General features: G+C 46.7%; 1 protein-coding gene across 5 annotated transcripts; it reads left to right on the top strand.

Annotated features, from left to right (window-relative positions):
- The first annotated feature begins 300 nt into the window (after window positions 1-300).
- Window positions 301-24,408, top strand: HORMAD2 (HORMA domain containing 2). Of its 5 annotated transcripts, none has more exons than XM_082293636.1 (14): window positions 301-409; window positions 1,108-1,192; window positions 2,589-2,673; window positions 3,444-3,588; window positions 5,164-5,227; window positions 6,202-6,238; window positions 7,505-7,525; window positions 8,220-8,237; window positions 9,534-9,601; window positions 12,561-12,712; window positions 13,251-13,504; window positions 13,649-13,754; window positions 15,078-15,142; window positions 24,115-24,408. In XM_082293636.1, the coding sequence occupies exons 3-14, from the start codon at window positions 2,629-2,631 to the stop codon at window positions 24,229-24,231; spliced, it is 1,092 nt and encodes a 363-aa protein (XP_082149762.1). In that variant the 5' UTR covers window positions 301-409; window positions 1,108-1,192; window positions 2,589-2,628; the 3' UTR covers window positions 24,232-24,408. The 5 variants fall into 5 exon arrangements, with proteins under 5 accessions (XP_082149762.1, XP_082149764.1, XP_082149765.1 ...); XM_082293637.1 differs by having other exon boundaries at window positions 376-409; window positions 1,133-1,192; XM_082293638.1 differs by lacking the exon at window positions 8,220-8,237.
- Window positions 24,409-24,645: the final 237 nt, after the last annotated feature.

The following is a 24,645-nucleotide window of genomic DNA, read 5'->3' as shown; positions in this document are numbered from 1 at the left end:
TACCTCCTTTGGGGTGATATGCTGCTAATAAGCCCAGTATTTTACTATAAAGTGATTTTAAACAGATATTATATCACACTACTGCCCCCACCACGGCCGTGCTTTTGCAGGACCTTATCCTGCCCGAATTCCTGGGACAGGGCGGCAGGGATAGGGACAGGAACAGATATAGAAGCAGAAACAGAGACAAGGGCAGGGACAGACACAGCTACAGGGGCACAGCAAGGGCAAGAAGAGCCACGAGAACACGGAGAGGTGACGAGATAGGAAGGCGGTCAGGGGCAGGGCAGGGCCAAATCTCCGCCTCACGGGCTGGGCCGCCCCCGCCCGCCCCCAGCACCGCCCAACCCGGGGGCCCGGCGGCACCGTGCGCAGGGGAGAGCCCGCGGAGCCGGGGTGGGCGGCGCAGGTACGGGAACCGCCCGGGAGGAGCAGGGCAAGCTCTGGCCGCGTTTCAGGGGAGCCCCAGCGCCTCAGGGGTCCCTCAGCACTTTAGGGTCTCCCCGCGCCTCAGGAGGACCCCCCCCCCCCCTTTCTTCAGGGGCTCCTCAGGGAGCTCCTTACAGGGCCCCTCGGTGCCTCAGGGGGCCCGGAGCGCCTCAGGGACCCCTCAGTGCCTCAGGAGTCCCTGCGCTCCTCAGGAGGATCGCCCGTACATCACAACGATTCCCAGTGGTTAAGGGGAACTCCCCGCATCTCAGGGGGACCCCAAGTACCTCTGGGGGCTCCTCCCGTTCCCCACGGGGACCCTCCTCTGCCTCTGGGGCTTCCCCCGCGCCTCAGGGGTCCCTCAGCGCCTCGGGGCTCCCTCGCCTCAGCCCCGCCGCCCCCGCACGGGTCTCAGGGGTCCCTCAGGGGCTCCGGTGCCTCACGGTGCTGCCGTGTGAGAGGCAGGACTCGGCCTGGGCTTCCACTCAGAAAAGCCCCCAGGAACCTCCCCAAAAGAGGAGTAAACCCCATCTTTGGAGCCGTGGCTGTTTTTTTAAGGGTTTCGGTGCCGCACGTGTCCAACATCAGGCACAAGGGGCAGAGTGAGGGGTGCAGGGCTGAGGGTGCCGGGGAACAGGGGGTTCCTGAGGATGAGGGGGTTTTTTTCCCGTTTAATAGTTACTTCCTGATATTCGGTGATAAGGTGGCTGCAGAGTGGGGAAGCGTTGGAGTTCCAGGGCACCTTTTGTCCCTGCCAGCCCAGGTGAGACACTGATGCCAAAGTCTTGTACCTGAGCAGCTGGGCCGTAATGGATCAGCTTGATCTGTGTGATGTCTCCTCAGTAAATCAGTATTAATGTGGTATGGTTTATAAAACCATTTTCTTATGTCTTACCTTATATTTCTTTCCTCTTATATCTTTGTCTCACCTAAGTCAGCTTTATTTAATTAATAACCTCACGTTGTAATTACAACACCTTTGTCTGCTTTGATTGCATTCCAGTCCTGCTCACAGTGCCTGGGTAAAAAAAAAAGCAACTTTGCTAAAATATTTAACACATTAAAAATTTTGCAGGTGTGTATTTGTTTAAATATACTTTTATAGCTGTAATCTGTCCTCATTACTAAAAGAAGTGCTAAATTTAGCATAAAAGCTGTCACCATGTTCCAATCAACATGTCTTAATGACTGCCAACAAATGGAAATGAGGCTTCCACGGGAAAAAAAATGCACAAAAGGTGCAACTGCAGAACAAGGTTGGATCAGCTGAGTTAATAAAAGGCTGCATTAGGTCAGGAGTTAAATCACCCTGCTGTGTTTGTGCTATTACTTTAATTGTTACTGGGAATATCGACTGGCTGCGGACACGGCAGCGTCCCTCTGGGACCCGTTCGTGGTGTTTCCTTTCATTAACATCCCCCACTTACAATGAGTTGTGGAGATCTCCCAGCAAGTCGTTTTTCAAACCAGTTAACGCAGGTCTTGTTAATTCCAGCTAATGGAAGTTTTTAATCAGGATTGTCAGGTGGTGCTAAATCAAGCACCTCACTCAAGTGAGAAACATGGAATATCCAACGTTATTACCTGTATCAATCAGCTCCCCATTCTGGTAAAATGAGTATTTTCCTCTTCAATCTAGGCTTGTCTAACTGAAACAATTTGGACTTCTCTCCTTTTTTTTTTTTTTTTTTTTTTTTTTCCTTTTTCTCCTTTTTTTTTACCTTTCAAGGTATCCCAGAAGAATCATTCCCTTATTCCGGCCAAGACTGATGTTAGCGCTTTTCCTGCTTACCCTTGCTAAAATATTAACTGCTATTGGCAGACCTCCAGTTCTTTCACATTCCCCCTTCACACTTTCTAATGGTTGTAGAAATTAACATTTGAGGTTTGGAATATGAGAAATGCATTCTGAAGTGGCACCGACTGACACCAGGTGCAGTTGTGGCCCTGAATTTCAAATACTATTGATCATTTACCAGCAAGCAGTTTCCATGCTCTGCAGGCTCAGTGCCATGGAGTACCCTTGGTTTGCTTTGCTTTACCTGTCCTGCCTGGCAATTAGCTTTCAAACTCTAAGGAATCTCATTCTTACTTTAATATAGATGAGAAATAGCAGTAACTATGTTTTCCATGTGTCTCACATCTTCTTTATTTTTCAGGGTTTAGTTACAAGTGGAAGGCAGGTCTTTGAAGGTCAGGATGGCTGCTCAGCAGCTGCTCAGGCAAAAGAAAAAGTGCTCTGAGGTAAAAGATTAAAATATGGTGGTGCAGACAATCTTAGCTCTCAGTTTGGGACCTGGCACGCCTGTGCCTGCGGAGGTGGGAACACTTTCTGTTGTCTGCACTGTTTCTAGTTGGATTAATTCCAATTCAGGAAGAAGCAGTGTGGGGCTCTGACATGATTTGACTCAATAAATGTAGGCTCATTAGGTGTGCACAGAGCTTTATTAGCAGGAAGAACAGCAATAAAGTAATAGAAGAACTAAATTTAGTGCAGTGTCCACTGCATTGTTCCTGTTGGCATCACACAGCGTGTATTTACCGTAGCTCCAGGTGCTGTTTTACAGCTTGGAGTTAAAACCACTCTGTTGGCAACTCAGGCTGCTGTCAGAGCTCAAAACAGCAGCCTTTGGTACAGGAGCAGCTGCCACATCAGCCCTGGCACTTGTGTGGCTCCACAATTACAAATACACACCTTTTTTTGGGGGTGACTGTCTGTTAAGTGCCAGTATTGGTACAGTGGAGGGGACGGGAATGTGGTAAAGGGGAGGGAACGTCCAACCAGTGCCCTCTGCGTCTGAGTAATGATGTCAGATCTATTGATCTCTACCCTTAAATCGTTTAATTCCACCCACCTTAGACACGAGTTTTCCCTGCCTGGCTTAAACAGTAGAGAAGCCTTAAAATTACACTTCTAAGTTACCCTCTTTCCACCTGCTGAGACTTGTTTCTAAATATAATCCCTGTGTTACACTTAAGAGGGTGCTATTTTTGGCATTGCCTTGCTTTTCCAGGAAGCAGTGCTATTCCCTGAGAACATCACCACAGAGCAGCAGTCCCTGGTGCTGGTGAAAAGGCTCCTGGCTGTCTCTGTGTCCTGCATAACCTACATGAGGGGGCTGTTCCCAGAGAGCTCCTACGGCACTCGCTATCTGGATGGTAACACTTGCAATCTGTGCTGAGTGCTTCTTTCTACTCACTGTATTTTAGCTATAATCTGCCTTGTGTGTTACCTTCTGGCTGTGCATATGTGTGAGTGCACTTTGGGTAGGAGTTGGCTGCAAATTCTCAAATCTTCTCAAGTCTGGGTGCAGACAGAGTTTCTGATAGCATGGAAGACAACCTCGAGCTCCCGGCTTCTCTGTTGGTGTTTCTCTTGGTTTAGAGTCATTCCTTGGTATTGCCAGCCCCGTGAATCAGGTCTCAGAGCCAGGAGAGTGACTTAAAAATCAGAAAGTTTTAAAAATTTACTCTTATTGGAATGGGTTTTTTTTCTTTCGGATTTTTGAACCTATGAGGCTCACATTTTTAGTTTTCATTGGGAGATCGAAAGTAGATTTGTTGTTTTTCTTAGAATTGTAGAATGGTTTGGGTGGATGGGACCTTTTAAAGACCATCGAGTCCAACCCCCCTGCCATGGGTGGGGACACCTTCCAGTAGACCAGGTTGCTCCAAGTCTCATTCAACCTGACCTTGAATATTTCCAGGAATGGAGTATCCACCATCTCTCTGGGCAACCTGTGCCAGTGTTTTACCACCCTTATTGTAAAAACCTTACTTACATCTAATCTAAATCATCCCTCCTTCAGTTTAAAACAGTTTTATTGTTGGGGTTTGGGGTTTTTTTCTGTGAAGACTATCTCACATGTGCTTTGGGAATCAGAACTTTTTAAGGAGAAAAAAAGGACTTTCAGAACCAAACTCTTGTCACACGATCCCAGGAATTAGTGATGCTTTGATTCATGAATGTCTTTATGATCATTCAAAGTGTGAAATGTCTCCACACATTCCAGTCCATTTCCATGTTGTCCCGTATGGCATCAGTTGCCCTGAAACATGTTCACGTGTACTTTGTAGATTTGGTTGAAGGCGCAGAAATCCCAGGTTGGCTCTTGATCCCCTAACTCTGAAAAGCCTCTGGTCAAATGTCAGGTCTGTCTAGTGCCTTTTGATGGAGCATGTTAACCTTTGGCCTGCTCACATCTTCAGGAGCCCCTTAGTTGAGTACTAAGGTGTTATTAATCCACCTCTTCACCTGCAGGACAGGTTTTCCTTTTGCCATTGTGAATGCCTGGAAGCACAGGTAGAAGGAGCTGTGTGGAAGAGCTTCACAGAAATAGTTTATTGTGAGCACACTCATAGAGACATCACCTCACATGGATGTTGGTGAAATCTGAAAGCAGATGGGAAGGTGTTAGGGAATGGTGGGATAGGATGGAGTGGAGAAGAGGAGGGAAGAGAGGTTAAAGCTGCTGGTGTTTTGAAATAAAGCTGTAACTCCAACTCTTCTTCCTGGGGAGCCCAGGGCTTCTGAGGAAAGCTCTGACATTTGCAAACCCAGCAATAAGTTTGTGTCAGCCCACCTGGGACTCGGTGGAAACCCAACATTTCCGCTCAGGAAGGACCTTCAGATAAAACTTTATCCAAAAAAGGGAGGGTGGATTGGCTTAGTTTCAGTGTTTGCCCAAGAGCTGTGATAAGGATTGTAACTATGTGCTAAATCTGGTTTTGCAGACCTCTGTCTAAAAATTCTCCGAGAAGATAAAAGCTGTCTGGGATCATTGCAGATAGTCAAGTGGTAAGTGAGTAACAGCGAAACCAAGACAAGATTGTGCTGAGTAGGAGACATCTGCCCCTGCATTCTTCTTCTTCCTGAACTGGAAAACATCATACCCTGGTGCCAGGGGAGCTCCCACTGCAGCTGGGGGTGCTTGGCCCCTGGGTAAGCAGGACAGGATTAGTGACTGAGATCATGTGAGTTCAAGGTCTGTGGAAGTGTTGGCTGCAGTGAGGTCATGGTCAGGCCCCAGAACACATGTGGCAGCAGAGGTGCAGAGAGAGGGTAAAGACTGTCATGAGATCCTTTCCGTCGTGTTTAGTCTTTTCTAGTTTCACTTTGATAGGGATTCTTGCACTTGTTTTTCAGTATGTACAGTATTTTATCTCCCTCTCCAAATATTGCACAGCTTTGTTCAGGATGTATTTCACAGTTGGCATGTTCCCAACAAGCAGGAAAACTGTCTCTGATGTGCTAAGGAGATACCTTGCTGCACATTCTTTGACTCCAAGAGTAAATATCTGGCCATTGCTGCTTCAAATAATATTTACTGCTTTGAGAAAATCCATTGCTGTAAACTCTGCATCAGATAACAAAGATTTACAAGACCAGGCATGTTCAGATTGAGCCGAGCTCTGTACAAGGCTGATGGGAAAAGAGCCATCAGTGCTCTGGCTGGGGAGCTGGAACAGAGCACTGAGCAGGGACACACTCAGAGCCAGCCTTTGGCCTCCAATCCTTGTCTTTGTCAGGATTCAGGCGGGCTCTGGGCTGACAGGATAATGCCCCAGAAGTATAAACAATGCACAGATGCAGAAAGGAGGACGCTGCCTTCAGGACTGACCTGGAAAGGACTTTGCAAACCTCAAATGTTGTTGGTTGTGTTGTCCTAATTCCAGAAAAAAATGCTCTTTAACCCCCATCTAAGGAGTGTGTTTACAGATCAGGAGATAAGTATTTCTGGTTAGTATTAACATGGTTTTTTTCCCTGGCAGGATTCAAGGTTGTTTTGATGCTTTGGAGAAGCAGTATGTAAGTGTTTTTTTCACTTTTTTTTAATGGAGTGTCCTATTTCTTCATAAAGTAAGGACAAGGCTGTCCTTCCATTCCTGCTGTATTTCTCTTGTGATCTTTGATACACACGGCAGCCTTTACAGCTGTGGGACAGGGGGAAGACGCTGCCCTGTGTATGAGATCTGAGATTTTATGCCTTGAGCTCAAGTCCTGACCACTGTTGCTCTCTGGGCTCACCTGTCCATGGTGTGGGAACCAATTTGCAGCCTGCAATGGATTTCTCTTAGTTCTGTGCTCTACATTTGTGTTCTCTAATGTCTGATAGAGACTCTGCCTGGCAGAGCTGAGATCTGGATCTCCTGCCTATTTTCTTGAGAGAGGTTCTGTGCTTCTGCTATCCTTCATTTCCTTTTCCCTGGTATTTCCCCTTCATCTCATTTTCTCTAACCCTCCTGGCTTTTCTCTCAGGCTCAGAATCTATCACTTTTTTTTTCTTAATTCATCGAATAAGGTATGTAACTGCTTCTGGGACAAAACCAGCTAGCAAGTGCTCATATTCCTTGCTGATTCCCACATAAAAACTGCCCTGCACAGGGAAAACCACCAGTTGCTGTCCTCTGTGTCAGCACTGTTCACCAGCCCAGCTCCTCCCGACCAGGTGGAGCACTGGTCATTCTGGCACTGATGATCTCAGTGTTTCTCAGACATCAGTACAGCTGTCAGTGTGCACAAGATAATTAACAACGTGTGAGCACAGCTTAGTGCCTGCTGACAGCTCTAGGAGGTATTTAGCCCTTTGTTATTTATGAGAGACATAAATTAATTGTTTGACAAGGATTAAGGAAAACCTGGGGGATTTAATGTGTGTTTTAAGATTGTTTTTAAGGGCAGTCCCATGTGCAGTTCCTTGATAGAAGCATAAATTAAATACCTTTGGGGAATTTCACAGCAGAAAGCAAGTATGAACCTTCGCTAGGGATGGGTGTTCTTGTAAAGAGTTTTAAATCAGTATTTGGGGATTTGTTTGAAAGGAGTCCCAAGGGAGAGCGCTGAGCATGGAGTTATTTTTTTGGGAAACTGTGAGTCAGGCCAGGCAAACTGGCCACTAGGTGTTGCTGATGCTGTGCTGGGAAGAATCTGCAAAAAGGGTTTTAACTCCTGGTTTGTTGAGTGTATCTATTCCTTCTCCCTGTGTAGGCACTCAGGGTTTGATAGGACTTGTTTTTCCTTGCTCACTAAGGTTAGATGTTGATTTTGTGTTTTGTTTTGATTTTCCCTCCTTAGCTACACGTGGCTGTCCTTGCAGTAAGTAAATGAATACAAAGTGGTTTTCTCTCCCCTCCCCTGCTTGAAAGAGATACGGAGTCAAGGTTGTGTCAAGCCATTTGGGCCTTTTTAAAGGAGAAGCTAAAAGTGTGTGTGATTTTTAATAGAGCTGTGACCTTTCTTAGATACAGTAAACGTGGAGTTCAAGGCTGCATGGAAATGTTTTTCTCAGCATGTCAGACTTCTGACTGAGGCCTTATTTGTGTCCTTAAAACTCTGAGAAGCACTTTTATGTGATTCCTGTCATGGAAGCTGCCGTGTCCTCTCCATTTCCCCCTGCAGAAGAGTCCTCCTTATTACTCTGATCCTGGAGAAACCACACACTGGTGGTTCCATAGGCAGCTGTTGGCCCCAGCCCCCTGCAAAGCACCAGGAGCTTTGCTCACCATCTACTCTGTGCATCATCTGAGCAGTTAAACCCCAGGCATCAATAGCTGCCTGTGAGGGTTGGAATGGGAATTAGCCTCATTCCTCCAATATTACATACACTTCTACCTGTCTTTGAAGTGGTAAGTATTGACTGCTGATAGAGGAAGGCTCTTTCCCAGCCATTCCTTTCTCTGATCCCACACTAAAGATAGCACAATCTCTGCTGTAAATTGAAAATATCCTTGTTAGTCACTGGTTCAAGTTGTCCCGGGGAGAATGCCCTCACTGTGCTTTCTTGTAACAGATTTACACCAATCCTGAGGTAAGAAAGAGTCTTAATTAATCTTTGAGGCAGCTGAAGACATGGGTGAGTACATTTGTATTCAGAGTGGAGTTGGAGGCTTAAGTCCTACCCTGACATAGCTACTTGGTGACCCCATTTCTGTTCCTGTGCCTTCACTCCAGAGTGCCAGCTCAGTGAGCTGCATTGTGATCAAACACCAGGCTGAGGGCCCACCAGGGCCTCAGGCAGGGATGTTAGCAGACAACTAATGGGCATGTTCAGAGTTTTGTTTTAGTTTCCCAAAGAAGAAAAATGGGAAGTTCAAAACAACTCATTTGCAAACCACCTTTTTAACAGCCCTGATGAAAAGAGCTGGTTTGTCATCATGCAGAGAGGTGTAGGACAGAAGTCAGGAATCCCTTCAGACCTGGATGGATTCGTTGGGTAGTGCCTGTCCTTGGCCTCTCAGTGTTCCCTGCTGTGTTCCTGTTTTGTTTCATATGGGGGTGTGGTCCAGGAGTGAGCGTGTGCATCCATGCTGGAGATCAGAGAACAGCTGCAGACCCTTTGCACCTGAACCAGTTCTGCTGCGTGGCACCTCAGAGTCTGGGGACAGAGCAGGAGCTGAGCCATGCCAAGGCTGGGATTGGCAAGGAAGGCTCAGAGTTTAGGGCTCAGCTGAGCTCCCACTAATCGACCTCATTGTCTCTGGAAGAAGTGAATTATAGGCATGGAATTGGTGTACAATAGACCCTTTCTCTTGGGGGGAAGCTGTCTGTTCTTCCTAATTGTTTTATTCTCTGATCCTTTTAAATGGAAAATCATCCCCGATTTTTGTCTACCTCAAAAAAACTCCGGTGAAATTCAGCGACTTTTTCCCATGCAATATTGTTTGGATTTCCCGGTGGGAAGAGTCCTCCAGGCCATTGTCCCCATACAGAGCACAGGGCCAGGCTTCCTTGTGACACTGGTCATCCATGCAGCTTCCCAGTTTTCCTTTTTCAAGGAAATACTGTGAGGACTGGCCAGCCCTGGAGCCTTGCTAGAGACTAAAGTTGGAGAGCCAGGCCCATGGAGGAAGTAGAAGGAGGAGGCAGGAAGTTGGTAATTTTGTTGTGATTCTTTCAGTGCTGGGTAAGATGTGGCTGTTAAGAGAATTTGCCAAAGCCCGTGCAGGCAGTAATAGAGTTAAATTGTCAGTAAATAGAGTTAAATTGTCACTAAATTAATGCTGTGCTCTGGCAGAGAGTGTGAAAGGACTCTCCAAGCTCAGGACACATCTTGTTACTCAAAGTGACCCATTTCTGCTTCTATTCTCTCTTGTTACATCTCTAGACAGTCACTGAACTGTATCAATTCAAATTCAAGTACAAAAAGAAGGTGCCCCAGATGGACATCAGCAGGTAAGGATTTGGGTTCTTTTCTCAGGGTTACGCTAGAAACTGTGTTCTTGAAGCATGAAGAAGCTGCAGCTTATGATTGCCCAGAGAGGCTGTGGACTCCCCATCCCTGAAAGTGTCCAAGGCCAGGTTGGATGGAGTAGCCTGGTTTGGTGGAAGGTGGCTCTGCCCATGGCAGGGGGTGGAGCAAGATGAGCTTTAAGGTCCTTCCAACCCAAACCATCCTGGGATTCTGTGGTTTGAGCAGGTCCAAGTCATTAAGCAGCTGTAAATACCATCAGAGTTGAGGATATTCACCTTACAGGGTATGAACTGCTGGGGCCATGAGCTGAAATGCTCTTACGTAGCACCATGAGGCCCTCAAAGTGCGCCTGAGCCAAGGACAGCTGACAGAAGCAGTGCCTCATCAGGGAGGCGATGCAGAAACCAGCCCAGTTGTTGAGCTTGCTGCTGTCTCAGCTGACAAGAAGTGTTCTTGCACTTCCACCAGACATCCTCATGCTTTCAGATGAAGCTTGCTCAGGTTTGAGCCCTTTCACCATGAGCCTGTGCCCAGGATTTTTTTCCCTCGGGTATTTGCATACGTGTGTTCTGCTTGAGCAGCCCTGCATGGGTGACCTGAGAGAACTTTCACTTAGGAAGCCTGAGCTGATGGTGCAAAACGTGTGTCAGGAAGTAGCAGCTTTTTGCCTCTTTTTGGCACTCTCTGTTAGATATTTTAAGCTGTGTTAATAGACCATAGCCCTGTGGAGCTTCAAATAAATACTATCAAAGGCCATTGGCTATAACGAAAGCAAAGAAAAATAATTAACCTGTTTTTACTTTGTTCTGCAGTTGCCATTGGTGAAAGATGAATCTTGGAACCTGCCTGGACAGCAAGAGAGCTCTGCTGTCTTGTTTGCTCCTCAGGAAGCTCCTCCCCAGCACTCCTGGAGTGTGCCCTTAGCTGCTCTTTCTCTAAACACATCCGAATAATTTGTACCACAAGGCAAAATTATTTTCTTTCGGGAGAAACTGAATTATCTCTGGAGTGACCTGTTGGCTGTGTCCTCCATTTCTGCTTCGAAGCTGCTGTCTGTTGTCTTCACCACATTGAGGGGAAGAGGAGATCTGGGATTTGAAAGATAATAGAGAGTCCTTGAAAACTCTGGGGTTTTAATCAGCCTTACTCATTAGTTCCTAGAAATAAGGACAGTCCCAACGTGGAGCTTGGGTGTCATTCATGTCATCCAGGGAGAGGCCAAGCCATCTTCCTGTCATGTTTGAATGTGCTCTGAGGCTCCAGAGCCCGTTGCACTGGATTCCTGGGCTCTGTTTCCTCAGGATTGGCAGTGCTATGGCAGGCTCATGCGTGTCCCTGCAGTCCTTAATAATCCGACGTTCTGGCACAGATCAGGGAATTGTGTCATCTTTGCTAGCAGCTCCTTCAGCTGATAGTGCTGCCTTTTACACCTGCAGCAGTTGTCGTCCTGTGCAAACGCAGAGTGAATCACTCTGGGAGAGACGTTTTGTGGGGCTGCATCATCGCATCCAAGGGTTAAGGGGAAACTTTCTTCTAAATGGTCTTTACCTCATTTTAGATGGATTTTGGAGGAATTCCTTGCCATGGATCCCAGTCCTTCCAAGGTTCAATTCTTTATCTTCTGCTTTTTGACTCATGCCTGCATGAAATTCTCAGTGTTATTCCCATATTGAAGCAGTGCTTGACCTGTTAATTCCTATGGACGTCTCATTTCTTTTTTTCTTACGAACTTTCCTTTTGCCATTTCTGATCTGGTAATCCCACAGTTTGTGAAGGTGGTGGATATTCCACTTTAGGCACTGCCAACATTTTTCTCTCACTGTGTATTTCTGAACATACAGGATTTAATCAAGGACCACAGTGCACATCTAATACCACAGAGTTTGGACTTCATGATCTTAGAGGTCTTTTCCAACCTAAATGATGCTGTGATTCCATACCTTGGGAAGTCAAGCTGTTCCACAGCCACCTCATTTTCATGGCACAAAGAAGCTCAACTGGAAGGGGGATTCAGTCTTAATTTGTTCCTTTCTATGGTTCAGTCAGTCAGGTTTACCCTGGGATATTCTTGGGTTAGTTTTTTACTGCTTTTGATGCAATTTGGATTGATTGTGTTGGGCACCCTCCAGCCTACGTGTAATGTCAGGGGTCTTCCAAAGACATAATGAAGGAGCTACTCATCTTTGTGACCCCTTCTCATTGAAGTTTAGGAAAGTTCAGGTGCCTTAGTCACACAGTGATTCATCTGCTCTGTCTGAAGTTAGCTGACTGCTCTGAGTTGCTCATCTCATCTACCTCTGTTTTAATCAAAGAGAAACAAACTCCTCTGGAGTTCGATTCATCCCACTCATGTCATCCGTGAGTCTCTGTCTGGACTGCTGGCATGGAGCAGCCAGCTGACATTTGGATGGGTGAAGGAGGTGAGAGGAATGCCCCTTCGTCACTGCTGAAAAATGTGCCTCTGAGCTGCTTTTTCTTACATGGAATTGAGTGAGAACATGCAATTCACTTCTCTTCAAAAACTGCAGAATGGACTTGAAAATAGCCCCCGTGATGAATCGGCTACAAATGGGATCCTCAACTCATTCTTCTCATTCCTGAAATTGCTTAGGTGAAAGGCACTTGTTTTATGATCCTTTGATTCAATTTAATCATGTTCAAAGAAGTGAGTCATGACATTTGTATAATGGTTGCCCCAGCTCCGAAGTCTGTTCAAATGTAAATGCCAGGCCTCTGAGTTTGGAGCGGGTGTTCTGCTGATGCCACCCCATCCCTGGAGCCTGTTTCACTTCCCTGTTTATCTGGAAATTACATAAAGACATTGTAGCTTTGTCACTGGTGGTTTCAGACAAGTCAGTGGGTGCTCTGTGTGTGTAATTGGATCGTGAATATTCATGACTGAGGATAACAAATCCCTTATTCTTCTTCTTCCAATTGTAGCAACCACAGGGAATTTGTGACTGGGCTGTGCAGCGAGGATGTCAAACAGGCCAGCAGGCTCCTGCTGCGGACACTGTACCTGCTCATGCAGGACCTCGGGCCACTGCCCAATGACATCACCCTCACCATGAAACTCCTCTACTACAACGATGGTAGGTGGAGAGCAGTGTGTGCCTTAGGGAAGAATTCCATCAGTTTCTGTAATAAGCGTGAGCACTGTGAGTAAAATAAAGCATAGAAAAGGGGAGATGGGAGAAGCTGTTGGCTGATAACACTGAGAAATGGTGTAACAGTAAATCTGATGCACAGGGATGGCAGGTGTTTTTAGGAAAGGTTTGAAATCCGTATAAGAAGTACAGCCCATGTGGTGTGAAAGGGAGACATCCTTCTTCCCTGGGGTTTTTTTGAGTTTGTTTCTTTAAGGTACTGACAATGTCAGGTTTTGCTCCAGCACTTTAATGGTATCTCAGCATCCTAAAATAATTTTTTCTTTGAGCCCCCTGATAATATTTGCTCAGCTCATTTTTCACTTTGCATTCTGTCCCTTCCTCCTAAAAAGAAAAAAAAACCAGAATATTTGTAGTAGTCGATGTTACTTGAAGCTGGTTCACAATTGTTCTTTCTAAATCAGATTAAGGAGAGATGGAGCTCAGTTTCCCTGACCTCAGTGGGTTTCTTCTCCCTGTGCAGTCACTCCCAAGGATTACCAGCCCCCTGGCTTCAAGGAAGATGACAGCCCTGGTGACCTGTTGTTTAGTGGGGATCCCGTCAACCTGAGAGTGGGGTCAGTGTCCACTGACTTCCACCTTATGAAAGTCAGAGTGACAACTGACAAGAAGAGGGTGAGGAAGGCTGACAGCAATCTGATCCAGAAGAGTGGCCCTACTGAGATCTCCCACCAAGGGCTGGACTGCGAGGAAGAGGAAGAGGAGGAGAGCACAAAGGTATAGAAATAGCTCTATTTGATTCTCACTGGAAGAACAGAGTTTATCTAGCAAAAACCTCCTTAAAAGAAACCTTTATAGATTTACCTCCTGGGTGTATTTCTTAGGTTATGGTATTAAGACAAAATATCATCTGCTTTACAGAGTCACTCTCCCCCTGTCAGAGCAGATTCAAGTGAGCATGAAGGGGACAAAAGTGACACCCATCCAGGCAGGAAAATGGAAGCATCTTTTTGCCTTAAAGATAAAGGTAAATGTTCAGTTTCAAAACTCCTGATTGTATCCCAGTACACTGTATCCCACACAATGTCTGGGTAAGGTCTTTCAGTGCTGTTAATAACAGTAGGTTATTTGAGGTATTAGAGGAAGAAATTGTTCCCTGGGAGGGTGGGCAGGCCCTGGCACAGGGTGCCCAGAGCAGCTGGGGCTGCCCCTGGATCCCTGGCAGTGTCCAAGGCCAGGCTGGACATTGGGGCTTGGAGCAGCCTGGGACAGTGGGAGGTGTCCCTGCCCATGGCACTGGATGAGCTTTAAGGTCCCTTCCATCCCAACCCATTCCTTAATTCTGTGATTCTGTGATTCTCTAATATTTAGATTTTGGAAGAGCAGAGTTTGTCAGGCTGTTTGAATTTTGTGTCAGAACAGAATGACCTGTAACAAAGGGCTGGTTGATTATGCTCAGTTTGTTAACAGAAACATTTAATTTTGTATCAGTATCTTTGCAGCTCTTTATCTCAGCAGTTTTTTTGAGATATGGAGGAAATGCACAGATCATCAAAACTGAGTTGCATTATCTCCATGTCCAACAAAGCTCTTTTCCTTCAGCTGTTACAGTTTGACGTTTGCTAATAACTTCCATGTGGGAAAACATACATGAAAATACATGAGAAAAAAAGCCTTTTCTCTTGCCTTTAATCAACCCAGCCTCTGCTATACCATGCTGTGTTTGACCTTTGAGGCTCTGGGATATAGCCTGTGGAACAATACCATCTAGTGACAAAATGGTAAATAGCATTCCTGGGATTGCCGGGCAGTAGGATAAAGCAGCTTCCCTGCCTGTGAAATCACCTTTGCAGGTCTTTCTCCTGCTGATTCCCTGATGACTAATAAGGAGTGAACTCATCCTGCCACTCGTGTTTCTCTGGGGATTTTAATAGGATCCTCCTCCTCTAAGCAGTTGCCTGGTCTCATGAAACTGGGGCACTTTGGACACCCCCTCAAATTTTAATGAAACTGTTAATGAAAGGTTAATAAATACTAACCAGGGGAGATCTCCCCTTCTTTCCCCCACCCCTCACACTCAGGGCATGTATAGACAGAGGCTTTGTTTTCTTAGATCCAGGTTGAAAGGAAGATTATATTTGATAGAGCTGCTGCAAGCTGATGTTCAGATGACACTTTATGCTGAAATCTCTCTTTCTAGGAATAAACTGCCACTGCTGGCAGTGTCTGAGAGCAAAGGTCACACAGTTTCATGGGATTTTTGCCTTGGTGGTTTAGTCAGGCTTCTGGATTTTTTTTTTTTTTAATTAAGCACTTTGGAGCTAGTTTTTCTTTGCTGTTTGGGTTGCAGGTAGAAAGAGGAAGATGGAAATAAAGGAGACGGACAGGATGCCTTGCTCAAGAGCATGTCAGCAGGTGAGGAAGCTTTAGTGGTTCTGAGATGCTCCAGGCACAGGGGAATTCAATGCCATGGATCATTGCGTCATCAAAGATGGCACCAAATTCACTACCATTAGTGGATTTATTGTGCAGGATCACAATACATCGAGGCTACAGAGTAGCAGAGGGATGTAAGCATGAACTAGAAGCATGTAGGAAAAAGCTTTCCACAATCAGCTTATTTCCTCCATCCAATACCAGAATCTGATTCTGTTCTCTAGAGTTGGTGTCTGTGAGTAACACACACAGAGTAAGCCTATCTCTGTCCCAGCCAGGCTGGTTTACCTATGCGTGCCTTTTGGTTAAGGGTCTGAAATCACCACCCTATTTTGGGTTTGAAGGGTGTGTTTTTTGCCTAATATGGTCTTCACCTCTCCCCTCTTGCTTCTAGACTTTCTTTACATATGAGTCACAGGTACTTAATGAATCCTATCCCATTTTGGTTACCCCTCTGGGGTAGGAAGAATTATCCCCTGGAGGTACTGATCTCTTTTTTGATGGTTGTTGGGGCAACCCAAAGAATTAGGATAGACCAGATAGGTAGGTCGTTTTAGATAAGTAAAAAGTTAATCTCACCCTGAAGGCTGCCCAGCCAAACCCTGATTCACCATCAGAGCCCAAACTCATGGGCATGTGCAGAGGTTTGTTCAGTGACAGGGCAAATCTCTGAATACCACCAGACTTGCCCCTTGATCCTCCTCCCATTCAAATGAGCTGAGAGTCATGTGAGCTTGAATGGTCAGAAACTGCATCTTTACAGGATAAGTTAATGAGAGTAGGAAATTGCTACTAAAATTTTCCCCGCCTCTGTTGAAAAGAATCCCAGGGTGTCTAACCCAGACAGCAACTGCAGACTGCAACTCACCCTGTCATTCTAAAGGCATCTGTGAGGTATTTGCCTTGACTCTGGATCTTAGAAATGAACTTCTGTGCCTAGGCTGGTATTTTTCAAACTTTAACCATATTTTTTTTTCCATGTCACATCCTCCGGTTTCCTTCTGATCATTGTTTATTCTGTTGTCTATGAAAACAGGAGCCTTTTTTGTTTGCGACTCATGGTTGCCCCACTGATTCATGCTCTGACCTTCTTTTGGGGCTGTCACGGTGGCCAACAGAGCACCAGACACCTCTCTCAGCATGTGCATTTCATTAGAATTCAGTAGCAGGAGTGAGAGTGTCTGAAGGTGGTGGAAACAGCATTAGTTGCTGAAAAATGGAAGAATCACTTTATCCATCATGTGCTTCCAAAGACTTTTAAAAAAAAATCCCAAGCCCTGGGAGATTCTTTTCTTTATGTATTCTTTGATACTATTTTTAAAACCTCATAGCTTAGAAGCTGGCTAGTATTTCACTCCGTTTAGGGAAAAACAAAGTCAAGCCAGTAGTTAGAATCATCACTGTAAAGCCCACACTAATAAAAAATTGACACTCTTTTCCATATGAGAGGGACTTTCCCTTCTTTTCTGAAGGAAGTGGTTAAAACAAATGACCATTGTGTATTCCATGTGAATCAGGAAGCCAAGCTTCTCTTGAAAAATGAGGAGAAGCTGGGATGGATGGGAAGTCTGAGTTAGGTGTTGTCTGATAAGGTCAGGTGTAGGTGAGATGGGGAGGAGCAGACCTGTTGGGATGTGAATGTGAACACCTTGTTGCCATCCAGACACTATTAATAGTGTTTTCCAGCTCTTGGGTTGGGGTGGAAATGCCAAGATTTTCTGAACTAACCAGAACAATTTGGAGTGTCACAGAAAATTGCTGTGATATTCAAGAAGTTCTGAGTTTGAAACCATTACCCACAGTCACAAGTTGCTTTTGGAAATGTGGGTAAGCACATTTCTGCTCTTCATCTGGAGTGAATCCTTCTGACTGCTTGGTTACCAAAAATAAAAACTGTGCTGTTGGAATTGAGTTTATTGGTCATTATCTTCCTGACCTATAGCTCTTCAGGAAAACCAGGAATGAAAGTATTAAAGGCTTATTTTTGTCTAATCGTCATGGGAGAGGCGAAGGATGTGGATCTGCCAAAAGAGAAGCAGCTCTTCCTGCCCAGTGAGAGCTGGAACTGGCCTTTAGGAGTGGCCACAGAGAGTCTCTGACAGAGGGCTTTGCAGATTGGGGAAAAATTTCCATGTACTCTACTGGCTTCTTATCTGCCATCTCATGATTGATGATCCTCGGGATCAAATGAGAGATTGCCCTTTCCCAGCAGAGCATCTCTGCACTTAATCATCCAGAGTTAGACACCAGCATGTAAATTAGCCCACCTCTGCTGGCTTCAGGAGCCTTCTGATTGCATCAGCCAAGGGTTTGTCCTCCTGTGCTATCTTTGTGCATCTTCCTACTTTCCACTGGCATTTTAGGAGCTGGGAAGAGTTGGGGAAAATAGAGAATTGCTGCCCATTGGTTTAACTTATAGAAATCTGCTGGCAGGAATGAGGTCCTGCACTGAACTTGGGATAACTTATCAGTTCTTTGGCAAACTGCTCTATCCTCTTGTATGGAACATCCTTTAAAGTCCTTGTCCTGAAAATTGATTTTGGTCAGCGTTGTCTTCATGTAAGCTAACATGTTGCAGTGGAATGAGTTTGGAATGAAACAGAACTAGAAGATGAGTAAAATCTGACCATGTGAACGCCTCTGCAGGCTTTTATCTCCCATCAGGAAGCTGTGGGCTGAAGTTCTGGGGTGGTCCTTGGAGCACAGTCTCAGTGCACAGTGAGGCAGCCGTGCAGGGAGCCCTGGATCGCCCTGAGCTGGGAATGGTGTGGCTGTATCAGCACAGCACCAGGCAGCTCTGCCTCCCAGGCTTCTGGCTTCATCAGCTGCTGCCAGACACTGCTCCTGCTGCTGGGCTGGCCCTGCTTGTAGACTGCTGTTGGACGTGAGGGAGAGTGTTGACACTTGGCATTGTTTGGACATCCCAGTGGGATCAGTGATGGCTCAGGGATTCAGCTATGGGATTCACTGGCTGCTGTAGGCAGCCTCCTGCCATGTGGATCAGCTCTCCTGATGGGAGCTGTCTGCAACTGAGATGTCTGGGGAGAGGTTCATACCTAAGTGTTGTGAATCAGGGCTGCTTTAGGCCTCAGAGGACAGTCTGTCTGGCCTCCAGCTGCTGCTCCTTGTGCAGAAGACTTGGCTACCTGGCTGTGTGCTCTTTCTCCGAGGGACTGTGGCAGTGATGGAAGCCAGTGGGGACACAGACTTTCATGGATGATGCAGTAATACCTGTCTGGTTTGCAGGGATCAGGATCAGTTACCCTGATGGAGACCTCAGAGCCCCTTCCAATGCCCACAGGGGCTCCAAGAGAGCTGGAGAGGCACTTGGGACAAGGGCTTGGAGAGACAGGACAAGGGGCAATGGCTTCCCAGTGCCAGAGGGCAGGGATAGATGGGGTATTGGGAAGGAATTGTTCCCTGGGAGGGTGGGCAGGCCCTGGCACAGGGTGCCCAGAGCAGCTGGGGCTGCCCCTGCATCCCTGGCAGTGCCCAAGGCCGGGTTGGATGGGGTTTGGAGCAAATGGGATAGTGGAAAGGGGTGGAATGAGAGGGGCTCTAGGATCCCTTCCAATCCAAACCATTCCATGGTTCCTGTGCCCTGCTGAGTTGAAGTTTTGTACAGAGCTTCTTTCTGGCAGTGAAGGTCAGCACAAGTGTGTTCAACTGCAGAACAGCAGCTTGGAGATCAAGACCTTTGTTGTCTGATTTTTCCCAGGCAAGCCACGTTCAGAAGTGCCACGACAGAAGGCGGTTGAAGGATGAAACCTGCCATGTGCAGAGCAATAGGAAAGCATTTTTCTGTGGCAATGTCATTATCTTGAACTTTTGCAGAAGAGAAAAAAAGCAGCAAGGTTTATCTCTGTCTGTCTATCAAGAGAGGCTGTATCTGATGAGAAGTTCCCAGAACATTTTCCCCTCCAAACCAGCTGAAGCTACACAGACCCAAGCAATGAAGAGAGAAAGATTCAGAGATGAGCTTGCCTCTCCTTCCTGTGAGCTCAGGCCATGCTGGGAGGAGTGAGCCAGGGAGGTCAGGAAATTCCTGGCTTCTCTCAGTTCACGTCAGATCCTTAGCTGTGTCTTGGGGCCATTCATCCCTTCCATGAGTTATCCCTGTCTAGCGTGCAGGAAGCAGTTTCCTAGTGATCTCTGCATGCAGAGGTGAGGCCTGTCACCCCGCAGATCCAGGGAGATTTAACCCTTGCACCCTCAGATTCCCTGGAAGCTCCCCCGGGGACATCTGCGGGAAGACGTGGCGCTTCCGTGCTGGCTGCTATTCCATGTGTTCATGCCGTGCATTCTAGCAGCCAGACCCTCTGGAGAAATCCCCATAAATGAAGGTTGGACACATCTAATATCCCATGAGGGGCTGCTGGGTAGCAGCCTAGGAGGCAGGGGGAGTATCCATTGTCTTTTTCGCCTGAGTTACAAAGCTGGAATCAGGATTCTGGGAAGTGATTGTGATCCAGCAATGAGAATGTCCATCAGGGAAGTGGACAGTGTGATTGAGGGCTCTGGAGGAGATTAGCAGGGGAGATATTAATAATCTTGTCTTCTAACAAGAATTTTTGAAGCATTTATGTTTATTCTCTGGAAAGATCTGTTCATTAATGCTTTAAAAGCTACAAGACACACGAGGTGCAGAACGGAATGTGAGACAAAAGAGTGGCACCAAATGGCAAAGGTTTTATCAGGAGCTGAGGAAAAGGAAGAGGACTGGTGATAGTCAGCGATGTGTTGGTGTGGTTTCCTGGGCACAAAAACGTGGCAACTTTCCACAGTACCACACTGAGGGCCTTTCATTCTTCCACCTGCGTCACTTGGCTTTCATGCTAACCAGTATGATCCTCCTGCATGGTCACAGATGGAAATTGGGATGGATTCCACTGATGTCAGTGTGACCGTGGCACTGGAAACTGATGGGAGCCCAGTGCTGCACAGCCGCCGGGGTCAGCAGGGGCAGCTGGGAATCAGCAGGGCCACCCGACCTGCTCAGAGCACAGGGAAAGGGAGAACATTCCTTGGGACCTTGTCCACTCAGGTGGTGAATATCTCCGAGGAAGGAGGCTCCACAACCTCCCTGGATGACTTTTGGCAGTATTTGGTTGCCCTCACAGTAAAAAAGCCAAAACTGTCCTTATGTTTAAATGGAATTTCTTGTGTTTCCCTGGAAGTGCTCAAGGCCAGGTTAGATGGGGCATGGAGCAACCTGGCCTAGTGGAAAGTGTCCCTGCCCATGGCAGGGGAGTGGAATGAGATGAGCTTTAAGATCCCTTCCAATGCAAACCATTCTGGGAGTCTGTGATTCTGTGATTTCCGTTCGTGTCCATCTCCTCTCATCCTTTCACTGACACCACGATGTGTCCTGTGACCCTGGGTTTTTGCTGTGCTTGGGAGCACGGAGCAGCCAGCTGTCAGTGAGCAGGCAGGAGTTAGGTCTTAAGGGACCAATTTGAAGAGTCACCGGCTTGATTTTTGGAAGTGACAGGAGTTTGCTGTGCTGTTGACTCAGTAATAGCTGCAGCTGAAATCACAGGATGCCTCAGGTCACTCTGATTAACTTCGCTGATGATGAGAGTCCCCTGCACAGACTGTGTTGCCCTGACACCTGAGGGTCACTCTGCCTTATTTCAACAGCTCCCTCTTGTATCTCAGTCCTTATTCTTCCAGCTTGCTCGATGGAACTGCACTTCTTTTGACATTCATGTGCTTGTGAGTTTGTCGGGATAGTTACAAGGTACCAAACAAAACCCTCCGTGTCCTGGACAAAGGGAACTCTTCTGAGGGCATAAAATTTGCCAAGTGCCAAAACCCAGCACGGGGCAGGCCAGGGACAAAGAGGGACACAGCCGAATGCTCTTGTGCAATTTTAGCTGTTCTGCATAGGATGCCTTGGGAAGCAAAACACATGTCAGGAAAGCTGTAAATTTTCTTCGATTTATGCTGGGAATTTTTTGGCCGGAATACGTGGGGACACTGGGGATTGCAAATTGCAGAGCACAAAACTGGGTCCTGATTGTGTCTATCTAAGAATAGCAGTGTGGCTGTGGTCTGCTCACTCCGTTTTGTCCACCAGTCTGCCTTGGGAAGGTTTTAATGTAACTCTAATCTATTTTTAGCCTGATATCTTCTCCAGACAACGCGCAGCTGTCCTGTGAGTTTTATGCCAGAAATTAGTAACACTTGTATGATTCACAAGTTAGCTGGAGTTCTGCAGGAAAACTCCTGTGGCAAAATACTGCTTTTTTACACGTAGTAAAACAGGAGATTCAAACTCACTGTGTGTTCATGGTGTGACCCAGACCCTGAACTCTGCCTTGGACTCAGAGTCAGGAGGTCACAGAGCTGCTGCTTCCTTTGCTGCTTGCTCTGGGCTTGTCCCACCTGTCAGCATGGTCCCTTTTTAGGGTGAGGGTGCAAGGGGCTGCACCTTGTCCTACCTGCTTTTACAGCACCTGGCTCATCCGTGGGGCTGGGGTTGTGTAAGAGGAAAAGCAACATTCTCACAGCCCAAGCTCTGACATCAGTTTTTCAAGTGAAGCATCCCAGTACATGGGAAAAATTAGAACTAATGAACTTCTGGAAGCTTTGATTGTATGTTTAATCAATGGGAGGGATTTCCTGCTTCTCGCCACACCGTTGAAGAGGTTTACTTTCTGCTTCAAGTCAAATAAGCACACGTCGGATCTGACTTAATCCCCTTTTGAGCAGCTTTTCTGGGGAAGAAGCTGGAGTGTTTGGTTAGGGATGGGAGCTGAAGTTGGACTTGGGGTCTGTTCCTGGCTCCGAGTTCCTACGTGAGCTTGGGCAGGGACAGGCCAGGACACGTTGGCTTTGGTGAAATACCTCTCACTCTTGACATCTGCTTCATTGGATGGGTGAATAGTGCTTCTCTACAGCCCTCCATGGCTTCCTTGGATGTTTTCACTCCTCATCTCAGGTTCCTGAGAGGTGCTCGTGCTGCCTGTGGTAAAGGGCAGGAAAACTGGGGGGAGCTGGAGTGCAAGCAGCTGCTCATTGTGGCTATTTCTCCACCTCACAAGTATCCCATCCATGCAGGAAATTCTGGAGGGATAGCAAAGGGTTAGAATCTTCACTGAGTAGCTGTCTGGGCTGTGGAAGATCCATTCCTCAATAGAGGAAATTAAAGCACCCGCTCTAGCTAGGTTTAGGCTAAAATAGGAGAGCTGCCTCATCCAGGTGATGGGGCTGGGAGACTGGGAGTTGTGACCCTGCTTCATTGTGTGGCCAGCAGGACAGGGTACAAACCCTGCAGCTGTGTTAGCACAGCAGAGGTTTTGGATGCAGCATTTCTTCCTCTGGGCCCTTCACTTCAAAAAAAAAAAAAAAAAAAAAGAACCAGACAGGTTAAAACGATGCCAGGGAGAAAAAAGTAAAGAGCTGCCAAAAATGCCAGTTGGAGCAGCCGAGTATCAGGTGAGGAGCTGTAACACAGAGCCACTTATGGTTCTGTCCTCAAGCAAACATGCCTTGGGCAGCCTTGGAAAGCTCTGTCAGCCTGACTGTGCAGGATGGGAGAGAACCTGCCCAGCCCACTTTGGCACGTTCTTGTTTTCTCTGTTTTTAGGGAAAGGAAATTGTACTTTTGCATTAAGCAACATTGTGTTGCTCATAATGAAGAGGAGGGAAGAAAAACAATTTGAAACACGATAGAGAGGCGAAGTGAGGTTGTTTCAAAGTATTTTGCTGTTAATCCCTAATCAGAGCTATTTCACACATTAGAAAGCCCATTGCTATGCAGAGATTGCCGAAGCCTCATTCCAAGGTCAGATGGCAAGCAAGCCTTGGTGACGTGAGTGGGGAATTCTATAATGACCACATCTTGTAATCTGGAGACCTTGTGCTCATCCCCGGGATGTGTTCTGGAATAGCTCTTTATTAACTCCTTGTGCTTCCCCTGCTGCAGTTCCGGGGTTCCTCATGCCTTGCAGTGACACTAGAGGGAGGTACTCCTGTTTGGGAGCAGGAATTCTTTAGCACTCCCTTTCCCTCTCCATTTACCTTGCTGTCATCCAAGTGAACTTAGTTTTGGAGAGAAGCTCTGTGCCGCGGTGTGTCCCCTCAGCTCAGCTCCAGTGAGAGAGGCCACATTGCCAGACTGTGCTTCGTCCCTTCTGGGTGGGCGACAACACACGTTGCTCTCAGCAGCTCCAGATTATTATTGTAGAAATGCAAATATGTGACTTGATAAGGAGGATAAGTGAGTTTGTCCCCTGGCACAGCCAACACTTCAGCTGTCGTCCTGGCCGTCCATCTCCCTGTGGTCTGTCTGAAGTGTCTGTTCCATTGACTCATTTATATTCTCACATATATTTATCTGCATTTTTTAACCTCTTGGTTTGCAGGCTCAGAGTATTTCTGGGAGAGCTTTGTGTCTTTCTAGAGGGAAGTCAAGCCTTTTGGAAAAAAGCTTGCTTGGCTTAGTTCTTTTTCAGAGATTCACAGGTAGTTTTGAGGCCTGGGATTGACCAGCTCACACTGAATTCCCTGATGTACAAACAGAGGGACTGTGTGTCTTATCCTGAAAGGCTGTCACCACAAATTTGACCTTCTTTTCCATATATTATGATTGTCAGTGGCTGGTGGAGAAACCAATGCCCTATCAGCTATTACATTCCTCAAAGATCTCCTTGCTCCCTCTATTTTCTGTCAGTGATGGGGAGATGGGTTCTGTTCCCTGTGCCACCAAGCCCATTCCCTGTCCCTGAAGATGAACCTGTTGCTTGCACAACTCTTACATTCCCAGCTCCATCCAGTATTCCAGTTTTGATTGCTTGCCTAATTGCTTTTCTGGGGAACAGGATCTCACTGAGCAAAGCCAAGAGGATCCAGGCACACACATGGCAGTTTTGGAAGCTGCACCTTTTAATTCGTGTTGCAGGAGTGTGCCCTGTGAGAATGAGCCCTGTTTCTGATGGTTCTTACAGATAAACCTCCTGAACCTTGCCTTCAGCCAGGAAGAGGTAATAGGACCCGAGAAGAAAAGGAAGGTCAGTGAACCAGAGAAGCTGCCTCTGAACAGCAGGAAATTATGTTCGTTCTGACACACAATAGATTTGGAAGGTGTGAGTTTGCATTGTCATCTGACTGGTACAGATCTTTAACTCTTTCCCATCCCATGTGTATTTCTGCATGTTTATTTGTCTCATGAAAGCTGGATTGCCGAGAGACAACAAGCACCAGAATTGTCATGGCACTGTCAACCAGCTGCACTTGTCTGATGTTCTAAAGCTGAGGATTTATCATTCCACATGAATGGTGTCTGTGTGCTTCTTTCTGCCTCTTTCCCTCACACCTCCTGCCCCTCACTGGGTAAATCCCCTCCTCTGGGGCTGGGCTGTCCTGTGCCGCTCTGTAACCCCTATTTAATGGCATTATTTCTAGATGAACTCTGAGGTATCAATGCCAGCAGGCAGCATGTCTCATGATCCACCACATTGTGCTTAACTTCATCCTTT

This window comes from Coloeus monedula (genome assembly GCF_965178545.1).
Source record: "Coloeus monedula genome assembly, chromosome: 18".
Lineage (NCBI taxonomy): Eukaryota > Metazoa > Chordata > Aves > Passeriformes > Corvidae > Coloeus > Coloeus monedula.
The sequence above is the reverse complement of the archived record's forward strand: the minus strand, read 5'-3'. Positions and strand labels throughout refer to the sequence as shown.